Source organism: Dinoponera quadriceps, unplaced genomic scaffold, assembly GCF_001313825.1.
Source record: "Dinoponera quadriceps isolate SergipeBrazil2010 unplaced genomic scaffold, ASM131382v1 scaffold115, whole genome shotgun sequence".
NCBI classification, from domain to species: Eukaryota; Metazoa; Arthropoda; class Insecta; order Hymenoptera; family Formicidae; genus Dinoponera; species Dinoponera quadriceps.
The window spans coordinates 59,631-77,032 of NW_014554511.1; the positions used below are offsets into that span (position 1 = coordinate 59,631).

General features: G+C 42.0%; 1 protein-coding gene across 3 annotated transcripts in view; it reads left to right on the top strand.

The window, feature by feature from the left end:
- Positions 1-8,490: 8,490 nt before the first annotated feature.
- LOC106751708 (T-box transcription factor TBX20-like) overlaps positions 8,491-17,402 on the top strand; it is a 50,291-nt gene continuing 41,379 nt past the window's right edge. For 2 of the 3 annotated variants that reach the window (XM_014632735.1, XM_014632737.1), the window contains exon 1: positions 8,491-9,067. In XM_014632735.1, coding sequence (XP_014488221.1) covers positions 8,884-9,067 — 184 coding nt within the window. In that variant the 5' untranslated portion in view covers positions 8,491-8,883. The remainder of the gene's footprint in view (positions 9,068-17,402) is intronic. The other variant, XM_014632736.1, reaches the window with a different exon arrangement.

Genomic DNA, 17,402 nt, shown 5'->3' on the forward strand with positions numbered 1-17,402 from the left:
AATATTAACGATAACATTAACGATGAAAATATATTTGAGAAATTAAAAGTATTAACGTATGTAAAGCTGCTGCATCCCGTATGTTGCGGTTTTGCAAGGATTATGAGTGATAACATTTTTAATGGAGACAAACGGCTTTATGTTTTAAAAGCTTTCCTCTGTAGATTGAACTGATGATGAATCTGATAGTTACTCGCATATTCCTTGCCTCGATAAATGGCCATAACGATACCAATAATTATACTCTGGTAGCGCGATACAAGATATCGCGCGTAAAAAGAGGCAGTCGCTTATAAAAAGCAGATTGAGCAGCTGACGGAAAATGAAGGGTGGAAAAGTCGAAGTGGTCGTTGGCGTCGCCCTTCTCTCTTCGCCTTCCTTCTGCTCTTTCGTCGTCTCACCCTCAACGACTAAATAAGTCCCCCAATTAAAAAACTAATTTCGATTAGAGTCCCCGGGCGGCCATTTGGCATCGTGTAAGTACATCCCGCAGGATAGCGCGGCAAGGTTCAGACGGGAATAGAAGTCGCTGACTGCCCCGACGGAGAAAGGGAGAAAAATGATCGGCCGCTTTTTATGCCGCGACTTGTGTCCGTTGCGTTTTATCATCCGCCATGACGGCACGCGCATTAGTGGCATTCTAACAGTAAGGACACCTGAATTTGACATCCTGCGGCATACGTACGTACGCCTTTTATCGTCATATCATTCCACTAAAACTAACAATCGTGTTTTACTGAATCCGCCAGTGGCAGACAAATTCGATGCCGCGGAGATGAGACCAAGTGAGATAAGAGGAAGGAAGAGAAAGAGAATTTAAATATTTGCTACGAATTGTTGGATACGAATAAAATTTCGTAAAATTTCCTGGCAATCTCGATGATGATCTCGCTACTCAAATCATATAATCAATACTATATGATATATATGTAGTCAAATAATCATGTGCACAAATTGAAATACATATCATTTTTTTCGTTAAAAGTTCAGGTACAAAATCCTAAAGTATTGATTAACCATTACGATTTTTGCAAAATACATGTGATTTTCCTGTTCAATTTAATCTACGTATGGATCCCGAGATAATTATCAAACATCTAGAGATTAGATATTCTTGATAGAGAGAGTAAATACGAAAGGGAAAAGTTTTTCATTTTATTTCGTTTTTGCTATCTAGTCGCCGTCCAACTAGCCCAAACTAGGTAGGTACGAGTTATTTCTTTTTATATAACTGTTAGCTAATTTTCATAACATAGCCACTAGGAGGAGTGAACATTAGATTTTTGGCCAATAACAGAGATGTAAAACACAACTTTTCTATGTCTGGACAATCACTAGATCTAATTTTCTTTTTTCTTTTCGGGTGATCACTTAACTACATTTAAGCCTAATATTCCTCCTAATTTTTCTTCAGCGCGGGAAACAAACAAACTTCTTATTCTACTAGCTTCGGTAAAATTTCAAGTCAGTTGAAAGTCAAATAGTGCGCCAGATTAAAGTTAATCGTCGAAATTCGCACCTTCTCTTCTGGGATTTTTAAGGGACTCGACGAGTTAATCTCATTCCAACGCGCGATGATTCCTCACGATTCTCCGCGTTCTCCCGGGAGACGTACCACGCTGAGCAGAATTTCCTCCGCGCGCCACGAAGAAGGCGCGGTAAGCACGCACTTATTTATGTCCGTATTAGTATTTATGTTAGGTGTACACCTACGGCACCCCGCGGCTCTCAGGCGTGGACGCTTCAGTCGCTATTTGTTATTCTAATGTCGCATTATATATTTGTTTGTACGTGGGCGGGCGAAACCCGAAGTGTGAAACACGTTGTAACGCCAGTCCTTCTGGAATTCCATCCTCCCGCACCCACGTGACCGCGTGGGCATTGTGCCCATTGAAAAGATTTCCGTCGATTCGAAGGTATCTATCCAGCGCGTTCTTTCCCCTCTCTTTCTCCTCTTCTTTCTCTCCTTCTACCCTTTCGATCTTTTCAATAGAAGGGCGGATTTACTTTCCGCTCGTCGAAAATTTATGTTCACGATTTTTACGCTTGTGACTTTTCGATGGAAAATAAACGATTATCCTAAGGTTAATGCCTGTCAATACCTGGATATTTCCCGGCTATTCAGATACCTCCGTATGCATCAGTACATACATAGTACTTCAGAAAAATTAATCTATTGCAAAATCAATTGACAGGAATTGACAACAGATTGTAGACGAGTATTATTGTCTGCAATTTTTCGTCCTGAGTTATCTCGGGTTATTTCTCGAATATCTGCTTGCGGGTAGCACTGCGAATATTCGAGTAGATAGGAACTACCAACGTTTCTTGGAATATTACATTTTGATGTAAAGGATTTGACAAATCCTTTCGGGGAAGCATCGTGAAAATATAGACCGCAGCGCAATGCGAGATTTTATCTTCGACTCGTTCATAAAGACGCGTGAAAAATTTAGCGTCACCGTATTTCCAAGACCACTGTCCTTCAATTTTTGCTGCAAACCAACTGACGACGACAGTGACAATAATAGCAATCATTGCTGACATCATCGTGGAACTTATTGCAACTTACCGTTTTCTGAGCAATATCGATGATAAGAATACTTCCCGGATAAAAATATTTCCTATGCGTTAAAAATACCACGTAGAATTAATACTGCGGTAGACTTTTTTAGGTACGCCGCCTGCTGATGGTTCATCCCTGCTACTTTTTCGCTGCTCACTCATTTCATAACTTAAAGTGTATTATTATAATATATGAAGTGATTAATAATCTTCCGTCTCCTGTATATGTAGTTTTTTACGCGCGGGAGTCTGCATCGTGTGTGGACCTAGATAAGCATCGTGCGACGTTTAATGTCGGTCCGTCGTGGCAGGTAGACGATTCCAAATGGACCCAAGGCGATATACCTACCGGCGCGTCGCGCTTATGTACCAGTAACAACACCAGCAGCAATGCTGAGTAGATATACCACGTGGTATACGACGTGGTCCGATTCTCTCAGGTATTTACTCCTTTCTGCTCCAGTGACCGCGTGTTGAGTAACCGAATTCCAAACCGAGGGGAAACAAGATCATAAAGTTGTAGAATTTAATACACGATACGAAGAAATATAATACGTGCCGTGATTATTATTTTATAAAAAATAGTATTAAACGATAACAGTTCAGTCACAATATCATCATTAGAACAATGTTATATATATATATATATATATATTAAGATATAAAGTGAGAACCTGATAGCTTAAATATCTGCTATAAAGTGCTATTCATACGTAATCAATATAAAACAAACATCTGAATCTTCAGTAATATCAAGTAATGAAATCTCACCCACCTAGTACGCCCCGCGAAAGTTCCCATTCGTCTCAATGGCAAGAGTACACATAGTACTACCATTCCGGGATGATTATGGTCGCGGATATACACGAAAGCGAGCGTGCTGCTATGGGTTATTCATGGTTCCTGCCCCCTACACGTGTTCTTACGCCTCTTTTGCTCTGTCTTTCTGCTCCTTCTCTTCTTCCTCTTCTTCTTTATTCTATACGTTTACTTTCTCCTTTTCTTCGCGCTCTCTTCGTTCATTCTTCTTCTGAACGATCCGCCGTATTTCCGCTCACGCAGTGCGAGGAAAGAGCGGTCGGGGAGGATATATTTTATGCCTGTGGTTATCGGCTCCTTTACTCGAGAACATTTCCCCGCAGTGTATATTCTGCGTACAAGAACGAAGAGAAAGAAACGAGAGTCGCTGGTGAAAAAGCAACGGCGATAAATTCTACCGGAAAATGTCATCTACGACTTAAGAGGATCCTGAAGTTGTCCTGTTTTATCGCACTATCCTCGTTACCGGCTGCATAGAACGAAAAATCCTTTTACACAATTACAATACACATAATGTTATAGGTGAAGATTCGGCTTATTCGAAAGAAAGTTTTATAATTTGTTAACTTTTATTCGTCCTCGCCTATATTAACGTGTAATTGCGCAAAAGATTTTTAATTCTGTGCAGCGAGTTGCAAATATAGTACTAACAAATTCCTCTTAACGGGCACGATATTTAAAGTAGTTTATAAATTTATTTTCTTATGGATTTTTTTCCAAATTTTAATAGTATATATTAATCGAAATATTATTCGCACACATGTAAAATGAGAAAAAATTGACAATGCCGAAACTGAAGTAATCGAAGCCAAAGTTAGTATTATTTATGCGAAAATAAATTCCGGTTTCATCATGCTTTTAACGTGATTTTAACGTTTGATTTTAACGAACGAAACCACTCTTATAATAAAAAACGAGAAGACAATAAGTGACTTGTAAAAATATTATGAAAAATGTTACAATGACTGTTTCTCACTATCATTTCTCTAGTACATTCGTACATGTCTCTGTCAGAGGATACATATAATATATTCACCAACATAACACAGAGAGACAGTCCCAGCAAAAAGTATTATACATCAGAAAAATCATTATTTCTTTATTTTTTAAACATTATGTAACTTTGATTGGTATTTTCTCGCTATAATGTCAAATCTTTCATATTAGGTTATTATCACCGCTTTCTGTAGCAACACTTACCAGAAAAATAATTTTTCCAACTATAATTCTTTCTTTCAATTGTATGTAAAATTCGTTTATTACAAATCTTTTCAATCAATGTAAATATTTAGCACGTGTTATATTAAACATTACCTTTCTCTATCAGTATTTAACTACCATAAAGTAATTTTGAATTGAGTTCTTTGAGGAAAGTAAATAATAATAGCCCGGCACGAGAATCCGCTTACTAATCTCGGAAGTACATCTTCGATAATGCAATAATCGTTCAATCGGCATTTTATATCTCTCTTTTAATTCCTCTTTTTTTTTATTTCTTCGAGAAGTACATTCTTATTATCATCATGATTACATTCTTGAATAGTTCCGACATAATGGCCTCGAATCTTTCCCCGGAGCCACGGCTTTCTCATGGGAAACGAGAAATTTGTACACGAGTTCCCGTTTTACTCGGCGCAATGTTTTACGAAGGACTGGCGCCGCAACGCTCTTGAACAGAGTAGAACTCTCAAGAAGTTGGCGGTCTTTGAGTCATCGGGAGACCGTGTCTTTCTACGAGTCGCCGACGTTGTTCCTTCTACACGCTCTCTTCCCTACCCACGCTTCCGCTCGCACCCTTTCTCTCTCTCTCTCTCTTCTTTTCTTTTTGACCCTTCCGACGGAACATTCGGTGTCTTTCTCCGACATCGTCTCCTCGTTATCGCCGCCACGAACGGCAATTTCGTCGTTATTATTAGGATGCCCCCGAGGCCAAGCGGGGGTGGCCAAGAAGAGTAACCGTGTGTTTACCCTCTCCAGAAGCCACTCGAGCAGCCGAGAAGCTCGTGCCATGAGAGCTCGATGTTTGCAACTCTGTTCGACGAACAGCAGATTTTTTGGACAGGAGATTCTAATGCGGACTGATTCAAGAGCGACCGGATAAAATAACGTCCCTCGATCGTCAGAATGCTCTCATTATAAAACGCAGGTCATTCGATACCAACATTATATATATATATATATATATATATATATATGTTCATAAACCTGTGTTAAAGGAAAGAAAATTTTCCAATACACACACTACATTGAAGAGAAAAAAATGATATTTGTCATTATAATCGCAATGTGTGTCAGAATTTTAGTCGACAGAATCATTTTTGTAGCAAGTGTTACTATAAATGTTGATAACAACAACCTTATTATATGCATATTGCTACTTTTTCGTTAGAAGAATAATAAGAAGATACAGTTGGCATCAGAAATTACTTATAATTTTAGCGACAAATTTTCAGTGTTGTCGACATTCTCTCATGATGCATTTTCCGCTCCGTTATTTCCTAAAATGGAGTCGGTGAGAGAGACAATCCGTTATATCTCCGTCACCGTGACTGAAAAGACTCGCGCGAACAATCAGCTGCAATTCTATCGAGATAACTGAGAGCAATTGATTACGAGTAGGAATCTCGTATCTTTCTGCTCGTAGAATGTTCGTCCGGTTGCGAAAAATTCAGTCGGAATTGTTTTCTCCGTAATATTTCGCACTCAGACCAACTCGTCATTCGAAATTACTACGGCACCTTCCAGATAGCACGGAAGTTAACGTTGGCGGAGCGCATAACACGCTCATCACCTGACTACGGCGCCACATACGATAGGATCAGCGTATTCGGTCTCAGAATCGCCACCGAACCCGATCGTTCCGTGTGGGTGGCCTTCCACCTCCAACCGACACCGCTGCCATCAACCCGCGGACGTCGAGGTGGTGTACTCGCGCAGGCCTCTCTTCTCTTCGCATGATGAATGACTCTCGCGTACCTCCTTCCCTGTCGCATCCACCTTCGTCCCCTCTCTCTCTCTTTTTCTCCCTCCCAACATATCCCCCTCCTCCGAGCTGGATATCCTCCATCTTTTTCTATCTTACCGCTAGCTCGCTCGCTCACTCAATCGTTTTATTTCTCGTTTATTTTTCCCACCCGCGGACCGTCGAGATGCAATTTGCATTCGAGCTGCTGTTGCCGCCGTCCCAGCCGGTCGCCGCGAGCAACAACCGGCGTAGAAGCGAGCACACCGGGGGGAATTTGTTGTCAGCGAGAAGGAAATTTCACTAATTTGATCGAGATTGGAATCTCCAGCCGATACGAATCCCAGCCTGTTACCTCCGCGATCGGAATTGATAAGTTACCGAGCCGAGCGGAAAAACGCCAACGTGTTGTCTGTACGCGCTAAGAGACTCGAATAACCATTATTAGGAGCGAATGAACGATATCGCCGTGCGTAGCATCGATAATGATAGAGATTCGTACGGAGGATAAAATCGTGGCATTTGAATGACGAAAATACTTTTACACCGACCCGTCACGAGATCCACAATGTCGTCGTAATATCCGTTTAACAACGGGCCTTTCGACTATACGCAGTTAAGTGGATACGGTCGTGGTTGGTTGACGAAAGGCGACTTGAAAAACACTGGGGAATAATACCCCGGGGCGAGAAGAAGGGGGGTTCTACGAAACGGTCTTGTTTCTGCGGTTCACGATTTGACGACTCGCGCAAGCCAGCTACCTGAAGGCGACCCGTGACTGAAAGAGAGACGACGAGAGCTTCATATTTTATGCTTTGGGGGGGCCTTTTATCCGCTCGGGGCACCCAGCGTGTCGAATGGAATTCGGAAGGCCGGGTACACGATAGGTATTTTGACATGCCCAAGAAATTAGTATAATAAAGGGGGGCTAGGGTAAAGCGGCTAAGTGCCTAAACACACGCCGTAAATCTATTCCCCCGCCGTCTCTCTCCAGCCATCCACTATTCGGCGGTGCACTCAGTGGCCGCGACATCCGCCGTCATGGACCCTCGAGATTGTCTCGTCGAGACCCACTTTTGTGGCGTTTGATCGATCGAGACGCGCGGAGGACGCTGCCCCTAACGGTCGTCTTCGACGCCTTTGCGACGGTTTTACTACACCGTCCATCCCATCTTGCTGTAATGTCCGTGGAATTCGCTCGCGTTTTACCGCCCTCGGCGAATATCCGCGATACGTGTTCTGAGTAAAAATTCGATACAGAGAAAGCGTTTAGGAAGACCCTCGCGGCGAAATGCTTGCGTTCCTGATGTATCGAACTGTTGGAATATATTTTTCTACTTTCGCCAACCAATCGCGACAATTTACTAAGATTTCTGAAAAAAGTGCTCGAACAACTACCTTTCGACCTTACCTCCCTAAAAGATACAAATTTCATCGATTGTATTAGAAAAGAAACGCGTAAGGGATAACTAAAGATGTCTTTTCCGCTTTACATTGCAACGCAGAAATAATATAAAGGAATCTTCCCCCGGGATGGAAGCTTTTAGCTACATATGTATCGAAGCGGTTGAAATAAATGTTCTCCGGGAAAAATGAACACGCAGCTTCGTCAGAAAGTGGACCGATCTTCGCCTTGTCTCTGAAGCTACCGTACAATATCGTCCGATTAGACGAGTGAGGTTAATCAACAGACTATGAATCGCTGTCCTACGCCACTGCGTACATACATACGTCGGCCATCCGGCGCGAGAGGTCGATCGATCTCTCTTTCGTCGTTGCGCGGCCACCGTGTCGCGATATCCGCACACAACGGGTCGAGTGGGGAGAGATACAGCGTTGGTTGTGCTTCTTCAAGTGGGGTGTGGCGAGCGAGGAAGCGGCTTCGGCACGCGCCGCCTTCGTCGCATGGTTGCTGGTACGTCCCGTCGATCGTCGCTTCGCGTCACGTGACCCGCGGCGGACTTGAGAGAAGCCGCGATCGGTTAAACAATCCCACCGAGCACCGCCTACAATCGCTGGTCGATACTGCGCGCGCACCAGCAATCGCTTATCGCTGACTGCGCCACGGTATCCGTTGCCGTGCCGCTGTGGTGGGGCAACCGCTGCGCGTGGGAGGTGGTACGACGAGTCAGTGGAGTCCGGGAAGTCGAGCAGCGCAGACGCGTTATGCTCCGCGCGTTCCGATCGACCTTCGTTCGTAATCATTCAGGGAGACAGCGATTACTCGAACTAATCAGATGAAGTGGTTCAATCGCCGCTTCGAGGGGAGAACGTGGCAGCATTTTTCCGTTGCTGCGGATCAGCATGTTGATTCCAAGGTACGCTTGGTAATTAGAGAGACGGAAAGGAACTGAGAGAAGCGAAGGAAAGTTCGACGAAAATCTAATATGCCTTGTCGCAAGTGAAGGTGGTGGTTCTACGGATTTTCCCGATAGAGGAAGTGGAGTTATACTTTTTCCTCGGAGGGGGGGAGAAAGGGGGAGGAAACGATCCAAGGAGAGGAGAGATTCAACAAATAAGTGTTGTCGCGAAGAGGCATGCCTACGAAGGGGGAGAGGGGTAAAGCGACGGACTTTAGTATCGCGGCCATCATGGCGCCCAGAGGTCCGTCCTTCGCGCATTACCACCTGCAGGGCATCAACAACGCCGCTGCCGCTACTAACACCAACCTGGAATGCCCGAGCAGCAAAGGATTCATTACCGGTTCTACACTGGATCACCGTAAGTCCTCTTATGCGACCATCTTTCCGATAATATATCCCTTTTAGTGCAATGATTTTCAAAATGAACGCGTTCTCAGAGTGCTGTTTTATTGTTCGCGAACATGGATTTTTCTTATGATTTCGATATCATCGCCGTCGTCAAAGTTTACGCCAGGTGGGAATGACTTTTGTTATTATCATTTCCAACCAATTGCGTCGCTTATCGATAGCAATTATCTGATTGATGTCAACTATCGTGTAGATTACTTGTCATCAGGACAATAAAGTTATTATAGCCGATTGAACGATTAGATAAGAACAGGTAATCGTAACTTTGCAGATATCGTTCCGTATGCCTGTTACGGAAAATCAAATTGTGTATCCTCAGCATTTCTACCTATATTTCTTTTCTTACGGCTTTATGCTCCGTATATAACACCGACGAACAAAACAAAGCGAGAATATTCAAATCGGCAATATATAGGCAAGAAAAGCAACTGTTTCGCTCAGTACTATCTGTATGCGTGCCTCTTTTTAAATCTCGCGCTGTGGCGTCTCTGCTTTGGTTATCATTAACGGTTGTATCGTTAACAGTAAGCAATTTTCTATACCGCTGAACACTTCTTGTTCTACACTGAGAAAAAGATTTTTGGTATAACCGCATTAATAAAAAAATTATAATCAAGAGAACAATTTTTCTAATAAACGTTATTATATTAAAAATAATCCTATATTATTTTTATGATAAAACCAAAAGAAGATACAGTTACGTTGCCGAAAATGATTATAATTTTTGCGAAATTTCGGTCAGCATTGTTTGTACAAAAGCCACTACTCTATTCGCTGCACGCTTCAAGTTTGCTGAATGAATTATCATGTTAAAAACAAAGCTAGCAGCTTCTTGGAGGTTGTCAAATTTCTTCCTCTTGGATTTATTTCGAGACGTAGCATTTATACATTGACATTTCGGAGGAATGTAGAAGCATCGTGACAATGGAAATACAATGGAAATAAATAATTACGGACAGAAAGAGCAGCAAATAGAAACGCAAAACTGATGGAAATGTCAGACGTTGAAGTGATAAACGCGAACGCGACTTGTTTCGCTGCCGGCAGCAATGGTCGTAAACGATGGAACGCACTCTGCAACATCGTCGTAAAACAATTTAATTGTATCTTCATGGTGTCGCGTAATGCATTCCATCGCGAAGACAAGCCCTAATTCTACCGTACAGTCGAGGCCGTAAAAAGGACGCATCCGAGGAAATTGCAGCTGCAGCTTTTTGTTGCAGTAACATTTGGAGCTCCAAAACTTTTACTGAGAAAATATTTCTCTAATCATATGAGCGAAAGAATTATAGTCTGTATAGGAGAAGCATTTTTTTCGTAAGTCAGTTACTACAGAGACAATAACTTAACATGCGTGTACTGCTATTCTTTCGAAAATAACAATTATTTTACTAGGACTTCTCTCTCTCTCTCTCTCTCTCTCTCAATGCTGCTAGTAAGAACGAGATGCGGATAGTTGTGCTGATCCTTTCCACGTGATAAATACGTGCATGGAAAGAAAAATGCTATTATGTCAACAGAATAGTAAATCTTCTTGATGCAATAACAATATTATTGAATGTCAAGAAAATTTCTATTCCTATTACACGCGCTATTGAAAGTTCCATTGATAAAAGAATACTTTTTTTTTGTAAGTAAAACGTGCGAACTAAGCGATGTGATACTAAGTTACTGTGTTAGATTGAATGTGATAAAACTTAATTAGCAAAGAGAAAGCAGCTATTTTTGTAGCCATTGAAACGTATATAAATGGTATGGCGATTATTTAATATATCGTATTACGTGAATGGAGAGCGGTTCATTCTCAGGACGTCCTAAAATTTCTCGCATTTCCTGTTTGTTCTCGTCCAAAATTGAAATCTCGCGCGTTATTCTCCTTAGCACCGCGATTCTAATTCTCCACTCCCGTTTCATCCCAAAAATGGCACCGCGACGAATTTGATTTACCGGATCGAATTATCGCGCGCGGTTGTTAGCGCAGCAATAAAAGTCTTTTCCAGTTGCGAAAGGTTAATTTGCGGGTTCATCTTAGGGTTAACTCAGTTTACGACTTAACGAGCTTATTTAGAGCTTGTTACTGGTGTACGCTACGTTCCGTTACGAGCGAGTCGGAGAACCGCGCTTTTCTATTTGACGGTAGCATGCAGCAGGAACGAGCAATTATGCCATCGTTAACATTTTAGCCATTAATTATTAACAAGACGCATGCGACATTTCTCTTGCGTGTCCAGAAATGTTTCTCGAACAGTAGAGAATCCTAGTAAGCGTTATGTTAATGATGATAACCTTACATACATATTGCTATTTTTTCAGTTGGAAGAAGATTTAGTTGAAAATGATTATAACTTTGAAGTGTGCGCAATTAACGTACGGCCTGTCATCTGAAATTCATAAGCTGTGTGATTTTTCCAACTCTTTATTCTGTGAATAGAGAACAATTCTTTATTTAAAAAATATAGCACAACGTTAAAGTAAAACGTTAATACAATAAATGTATTTCTTTTGTATTTTGTTAAATTGTATGTTGCTCAGTTGGGATACTATTCTAGTAAAGTTATTTTATTCTTGAGTTTTCTCCAAATTGGAACATGGCTTGTCCAACGGAGACCTGACGGAAAATTTCTCCTAACGCATTCATGTCTCAGCGCAATTCAAAATAGAGCTTTCGTACGTCGCTTTCCGCGCATTTTCTTTCAATATTTATCTTCAAATTAAATCTAATTATCGCGCGAAACCACATCGGATTTCAAGATTCCAGCTCGATTTAGCTCGTTTCAAGCCGGTCAGCCAGCTCGGTTTTATTCGAACACGTCAGTTTAGCAGTGCTGATCGCGTGTTGTCGCGTTAATTAGGAATACGCGATTCATCAGGCGAGCGGAGGAAAAAGAAGCTTGGCAAGCCGAGCGATAATTAGCGTCGAAAATAGCAGCAGGAACGGACTTTGGCGACCAACGGATCGGCTGCCAACAAATAGCGCGTAAATTTTACCTGTTCGCACCAAAATTAACGAGCGTCCGCGGAGCGGAGCTAAGCAGATGGTGATGTGTATGCCCGAGAATCCATGGATTTATGGCACGCTTCTTCGGTGACGAAAGAGACTCAATGTAAATTGGACAAGAGGTACCGCGAATTTACGTAAACATCTTTGTCGAATAAAAAATGGCCCATTGATGCGATCTTCACCGATGCTGCTTCCAGACATTGCCGTCTCTATACTGAGAACAAAATTCAAGAATTATATATCATTCTTCTAATAAATGTTGCTATAGTGTCAGTGATGATCATTTTATATGCACGTTACTACTGTTTTTCGGGTTAAAAGATCAATTTTACACTAAAAATGACTATAGTCTTATTGGGATTTCTTTTCTGATAAAATAGGGATCATGAAGAACAAAGTGGGAATATATTCGCGCGGAAAAGTTTTAAATTCTTCGACTTTTCTTCTTTTTCAACGAGCGCAGAAATATTATATCGCTGAAACAGAGAAAGTTGTATATACTAGTGGTTATTTCGTGGGACGATGCATTGAGTAGAGTGAACAAGTAGAATATTGTGCGTGTTGTAAGAATATCGCTTGCCAAATGTGTGTTATTCGCCATGCTAAATTGCAAAATCGAAACGCTTTGATAATTCCGCGTAATATAACGGTTCGAACTCTCGTTGTGAAACTAATCAATTTTATTATGAAAAATTCCGGACTACCTGTTGCGACAGATGGAAAACAATCGTACGCGGAGGGAGAGAGCAAGCGAATATAAAAGTCGCCAAACGTGGCGTGTGCGTCCATTTCATCAGCGTTGCGAAATTATTGTCGCGTGTATTCCCTTGTGGTATAATGATCGATGCGGTCGGTATGTAATTATAAAAAATGCGCGCGCGAGAGATAAAGTAATAATAAAATTACGAGATAAAGCATGTGTTAAAGTATTTAAATGAGGATCGCCGTAATCGTGCGTTTGCATAATTCTCCCCCCCCCCCTTTTTCTATCCACGCGGAAGGAGAAGGTTTCTTTTATAGGACATTACGTTTTTCTCTTCTTGTGACGCTAAAAAGTCAAACGACCGCGGAGAACTAACGGAGATATGAAGTAAACACACGAATGGCTCGTGTATCTGAAAACATGTTTCAAACCGCGTGCTAAAAATCGAGACAATAAAATATAGCAGAGCATGTGTTTACGGGGCACGTATTGTCGAGCTTGAAGATTCGCGTGTTACAAAAAAAAATAACAAGTGCACACTTGTTTACACCTGCGGCTCGTAATAGCACCGCCGGCAGTCGATAACATCTCATCCCGCGCTATGCGTACAAAGAAAAGCTAGAAGATAATATAAGAGGAGAAGGAGGAGAGAATGAAAGAGATGACGCGCGCGAGAAGGGCTTGCATTTTTCCATACAAGCCCGCACTTTTGCGCGACCACGTCGCTTGCTCGTAAATCGCATCGATGCGCTTTTTGTCGCCGTCTAGGAGACTCGTTCGCCGCCTTTCAGCCAGTAATCACATTAGCGCACTTAACGACGCCATTACGCTCGCCGCCGGCGATGCGGGGATTCTTAATCGTTGCCGACGAGCGAGCGAGTCGCGCGGAGTGGGCGAACATTAAATACTCGGCTGCACAATTAGAGATTCATGGGATTTACGATATCGTTCGTAGAGACGGGAGAGAGAGAGAGAGAGATCGCAATAATTGTCTCTGGCGAATACATTATTGCGCGCGCGGAAGGTAAAAGCTGCCGCTGTCTTGACGGCGACGCAAACGTAACGATCGCCAGCTAACCTAGATTTGAATTGATTACAAGACGTGAGGCGAAGCAACTTCTCCTCAATAAGAATAAATTTTTCATATTTCTAACTATGATTGCAAAAATGAAAGAATTATAGCGCGATTTTTCTACACGAAAAAAATAATTCCGTTGGCGTTACTGAATTTTTCTTTGTCCAAGTGAAAATTAAGAACAGGAAGATTTCTGAAGGAGATTTCTATTCATTTAATTAGCCTCTCAGCCGAGTTTTAACATAGCTGAATGTCTACGTTTTTAGTCGCGGTAACATCATTTCTTGTCATCAAGTTTTCGTTCGGTTTCCGTTTACGTATATACGAGTATAAAAAGAACCAAGTTTTTCTTCCGTGCATGAAAGAAACAATTTCGTTGGTGAATTTTCGGTTACCTGAACAAGAACTCGGTTGTAAGAATAAAACGATGAGGTTTCTGCACAGAAATCAATTCCTAATAAATACCAATTAATAGTAACATTACAACAATGTTATAATTTCCCACTGAATAAAAACTGTTATGCACAACATTGACATCGTTGAGTGAGAAATTATAATTTTGATGTAATGTCACCGTTAGCTGGTATCCACTGAGTAGTTTCAATTGTTTCAATCAAATTTTAATACAGCTGAATTGCTCGACTTTTCATCTGGTTCCTATTCAATTGCAAGGACTTTTCTCCGTGTAAAAAATGTAATATCAATGATAATAACTTATCATGCTATTTTTTTGGATTAATATAGTTGACGCTGAAAATGACTATAATTTTAGTGGAATTTCTCTCTCAATGTTTTATTTTTTACTCTTCTTTCTTTTCTTTATTTGTTTCTTCGTACTTTTCCGTTCGCGCCTCGAGGTGGTTCGTCGAGTCCTTTTTATGTTATTATTTTCGATCGCGCTTCCTGCGCGTGAACGCTCCCGAGCGAAACCGGTTCGCGGTAGTAAGCCGCGATGTGGTACATATTCTCGCGCTTCTTCGTCTAATTTCCTAGCGAAATCGGACTCGCTCGTCTTTTCGCACGTCTTACATGCGCGAAATTAACGGATCCGTTATAAACCGGTTCTTAAGCACCCGCTCGAGGGTTTGCGCGCGTGGCCCAGGCATTTTGGAGCGGAGTGCGCGAATTTGCACGAACTCACCACTTTCTGTTGTAAGTTCGTTTTGCCCGAGGTAGCGAGTATTTTCAATCTCTTCGGGAAAAATAATTCTGTAACTGCATTTTCTATTGCCTGAGAGCAAGACGGTTGTAAGAAAGATTTCTTCATTCAATTGCCTTCAACGTCGTTTCAACGCAATATTGATCGAATATTCAGATGAATGTCCTCACTAACAGACATTTCTTGTCACCGAGTTTTCATTCGATTGCAAGAACTTTTTTTCCCGCTTAAGAGACTGATTGCCTGGAATCGAACTTAAATCATTAGAAACTTGCATCAAAAGTGAAGTTGGGTGTGAATTATCCGCTATTTCGGGGACCAGATGAAAACTCGGTCATAGAAACAGAAAGATAAAACATTTCTACCCAATCAATTACTCTCAGTTGTCCTAACCGAGTTTGAATACAACCAAATATATTTCTTTTCGTCAAGTTTTCATTTCTTGTCGCCAAACTCCCATCTGGTTCAGTTGCAGGAACTGAGATAGTTTTTTCACGTACTGACGAAACGTAAATCTCAGTCTCCTCTTTAAATACGACAGCTGTTTCCGCATGATGGTAATCGCGAGCGGAATAAAGTGCGTTAAAGCAAGAATCGAATAAACTCGACGTGGAAATAACTCAACGCGAAAATAACTCGTACCAGGAATAACTCGCGTACAATTTAATTGTCATATGGAATCTCCCTCTCTCTCTCTCTTTTTCCTAAGGCTGATCTAATCTCGACGAAGAAGGACAAGCCGCATATACCTCTAGTCTAAGCTCGATCTCCGTCTCCGGAATAAAGCGAGGTAATTAGCCGCGAATGCTGGAACTACGCTCGCGTGATCGGCGTGCCTCGCGCGATCTAAATGAATTGCAATTTATTCTTAACGTGCTTCTAATCCGCTGGCAATAACTGTAATGTTGCATCATGTTGCAAAACGGGGTAATGTCGATTTTACGGGCGAACCCTATGCGTTTTTTGTTGTACATTTCCGCCGATTAGCGCGGTATCGATCGCCCCCCCCTCCCCCTCCCTCTCTCTTTCGTGACGCTCTAATTAAGAGCCATCGCGCTCTTCGCCATCGGATCAACATCGACGAACGGACGAGAATGAAGTAACGTTCGCGTTCGTTACGCTCGATCAAAATGTAATTATCATACATAGCTCGCATAATGAAATCGCATTGTCATACTTTATACATATATACACTGTGTAATCGGGAAATTGTTTTTTTCAGCGATAACTCGCGAACAAACAGCCAAGTAGCTCATAAATGTAGTTTGAGCGAGGGATAATTGAAAGAATTCGTCACCGGTCAAGTTCTCGTTACTAAGGGAGGAGCGGTTTATCTAATTCTTAACGCGGTAGGAAGGACCCGCTGTTCGAGCTTTCGACCCGATACGCCGTTGTCCTCTTTTCGCCAGGATGAACTCCGGTAACGCGATCGTTATTCAGGTCGCGTCGATCTTCTCTTCTCACGTCCTTCGGAGCGGTCGGGTGGTGACAGGATTCTTGGGTGGTCGGCCGTCGGTTGCGGCAAAAGGAAGCTGACGTCAGTAGCTCGGTCATATTTCTTCTGGCCTTAAAAGATCATGTGGAACACGGCTCCACTTTCTCACTCGTGCACTCGCGTGCTTGCGCACACATGCTCGACGGGGGGACCACCGGCGGCACTCTCTAACTCTTTCTGCCCGGAAAGCTTCCGGTAGAGTATTCACTTGGTGACTGCGAGCACACGAAATCTATATATCCTTGTTAACGTTAGAGGAACTGTTTTGCAAAAATATTTATGTCGCGATATACAGTCATCACAGGCTTTTCCGGCACTCTGTGTTACACGATGTATCGCGCATAATATGATCTTCGAAGTCAGCGGCTTTTCTGAAACGTTTCCCCCGTTGTTGTTCCCCTATTCTTCATCGTTTTAAAAATGGGTCGTTGCGTAACGAATCGCGAAAATGTGCGATCGATTAAGTTTCTTTCAGAAGAATCACCCAGACGATTCACGTATCCCAGCTCATGCAAATGCTCGATGACGGTTGTATAAATGGAGTATCTCTGCAATCTCCCGCGTCGTGTACCGTTAATTATTCCCGATTAAAGTCTTGATCGGCAACAGCCGGTCGCCCTTTTCGAATATCATCAGCACGAAACTTCGTAAACCATCTCTGGCACGTACTTTCGGAAGTAAAACAATACAATACTTGTTTTTCTCTCAAGCGAATACGCGACAAACGCTTCTACATATATTCTCCATACAGTTTAGTGCAACAACAGAGAGTCCACACTACAGTTTTCCATTCTTATTTTCAGGAGCGCATCTATGACAGATATATATATATATATATATATATATATATAT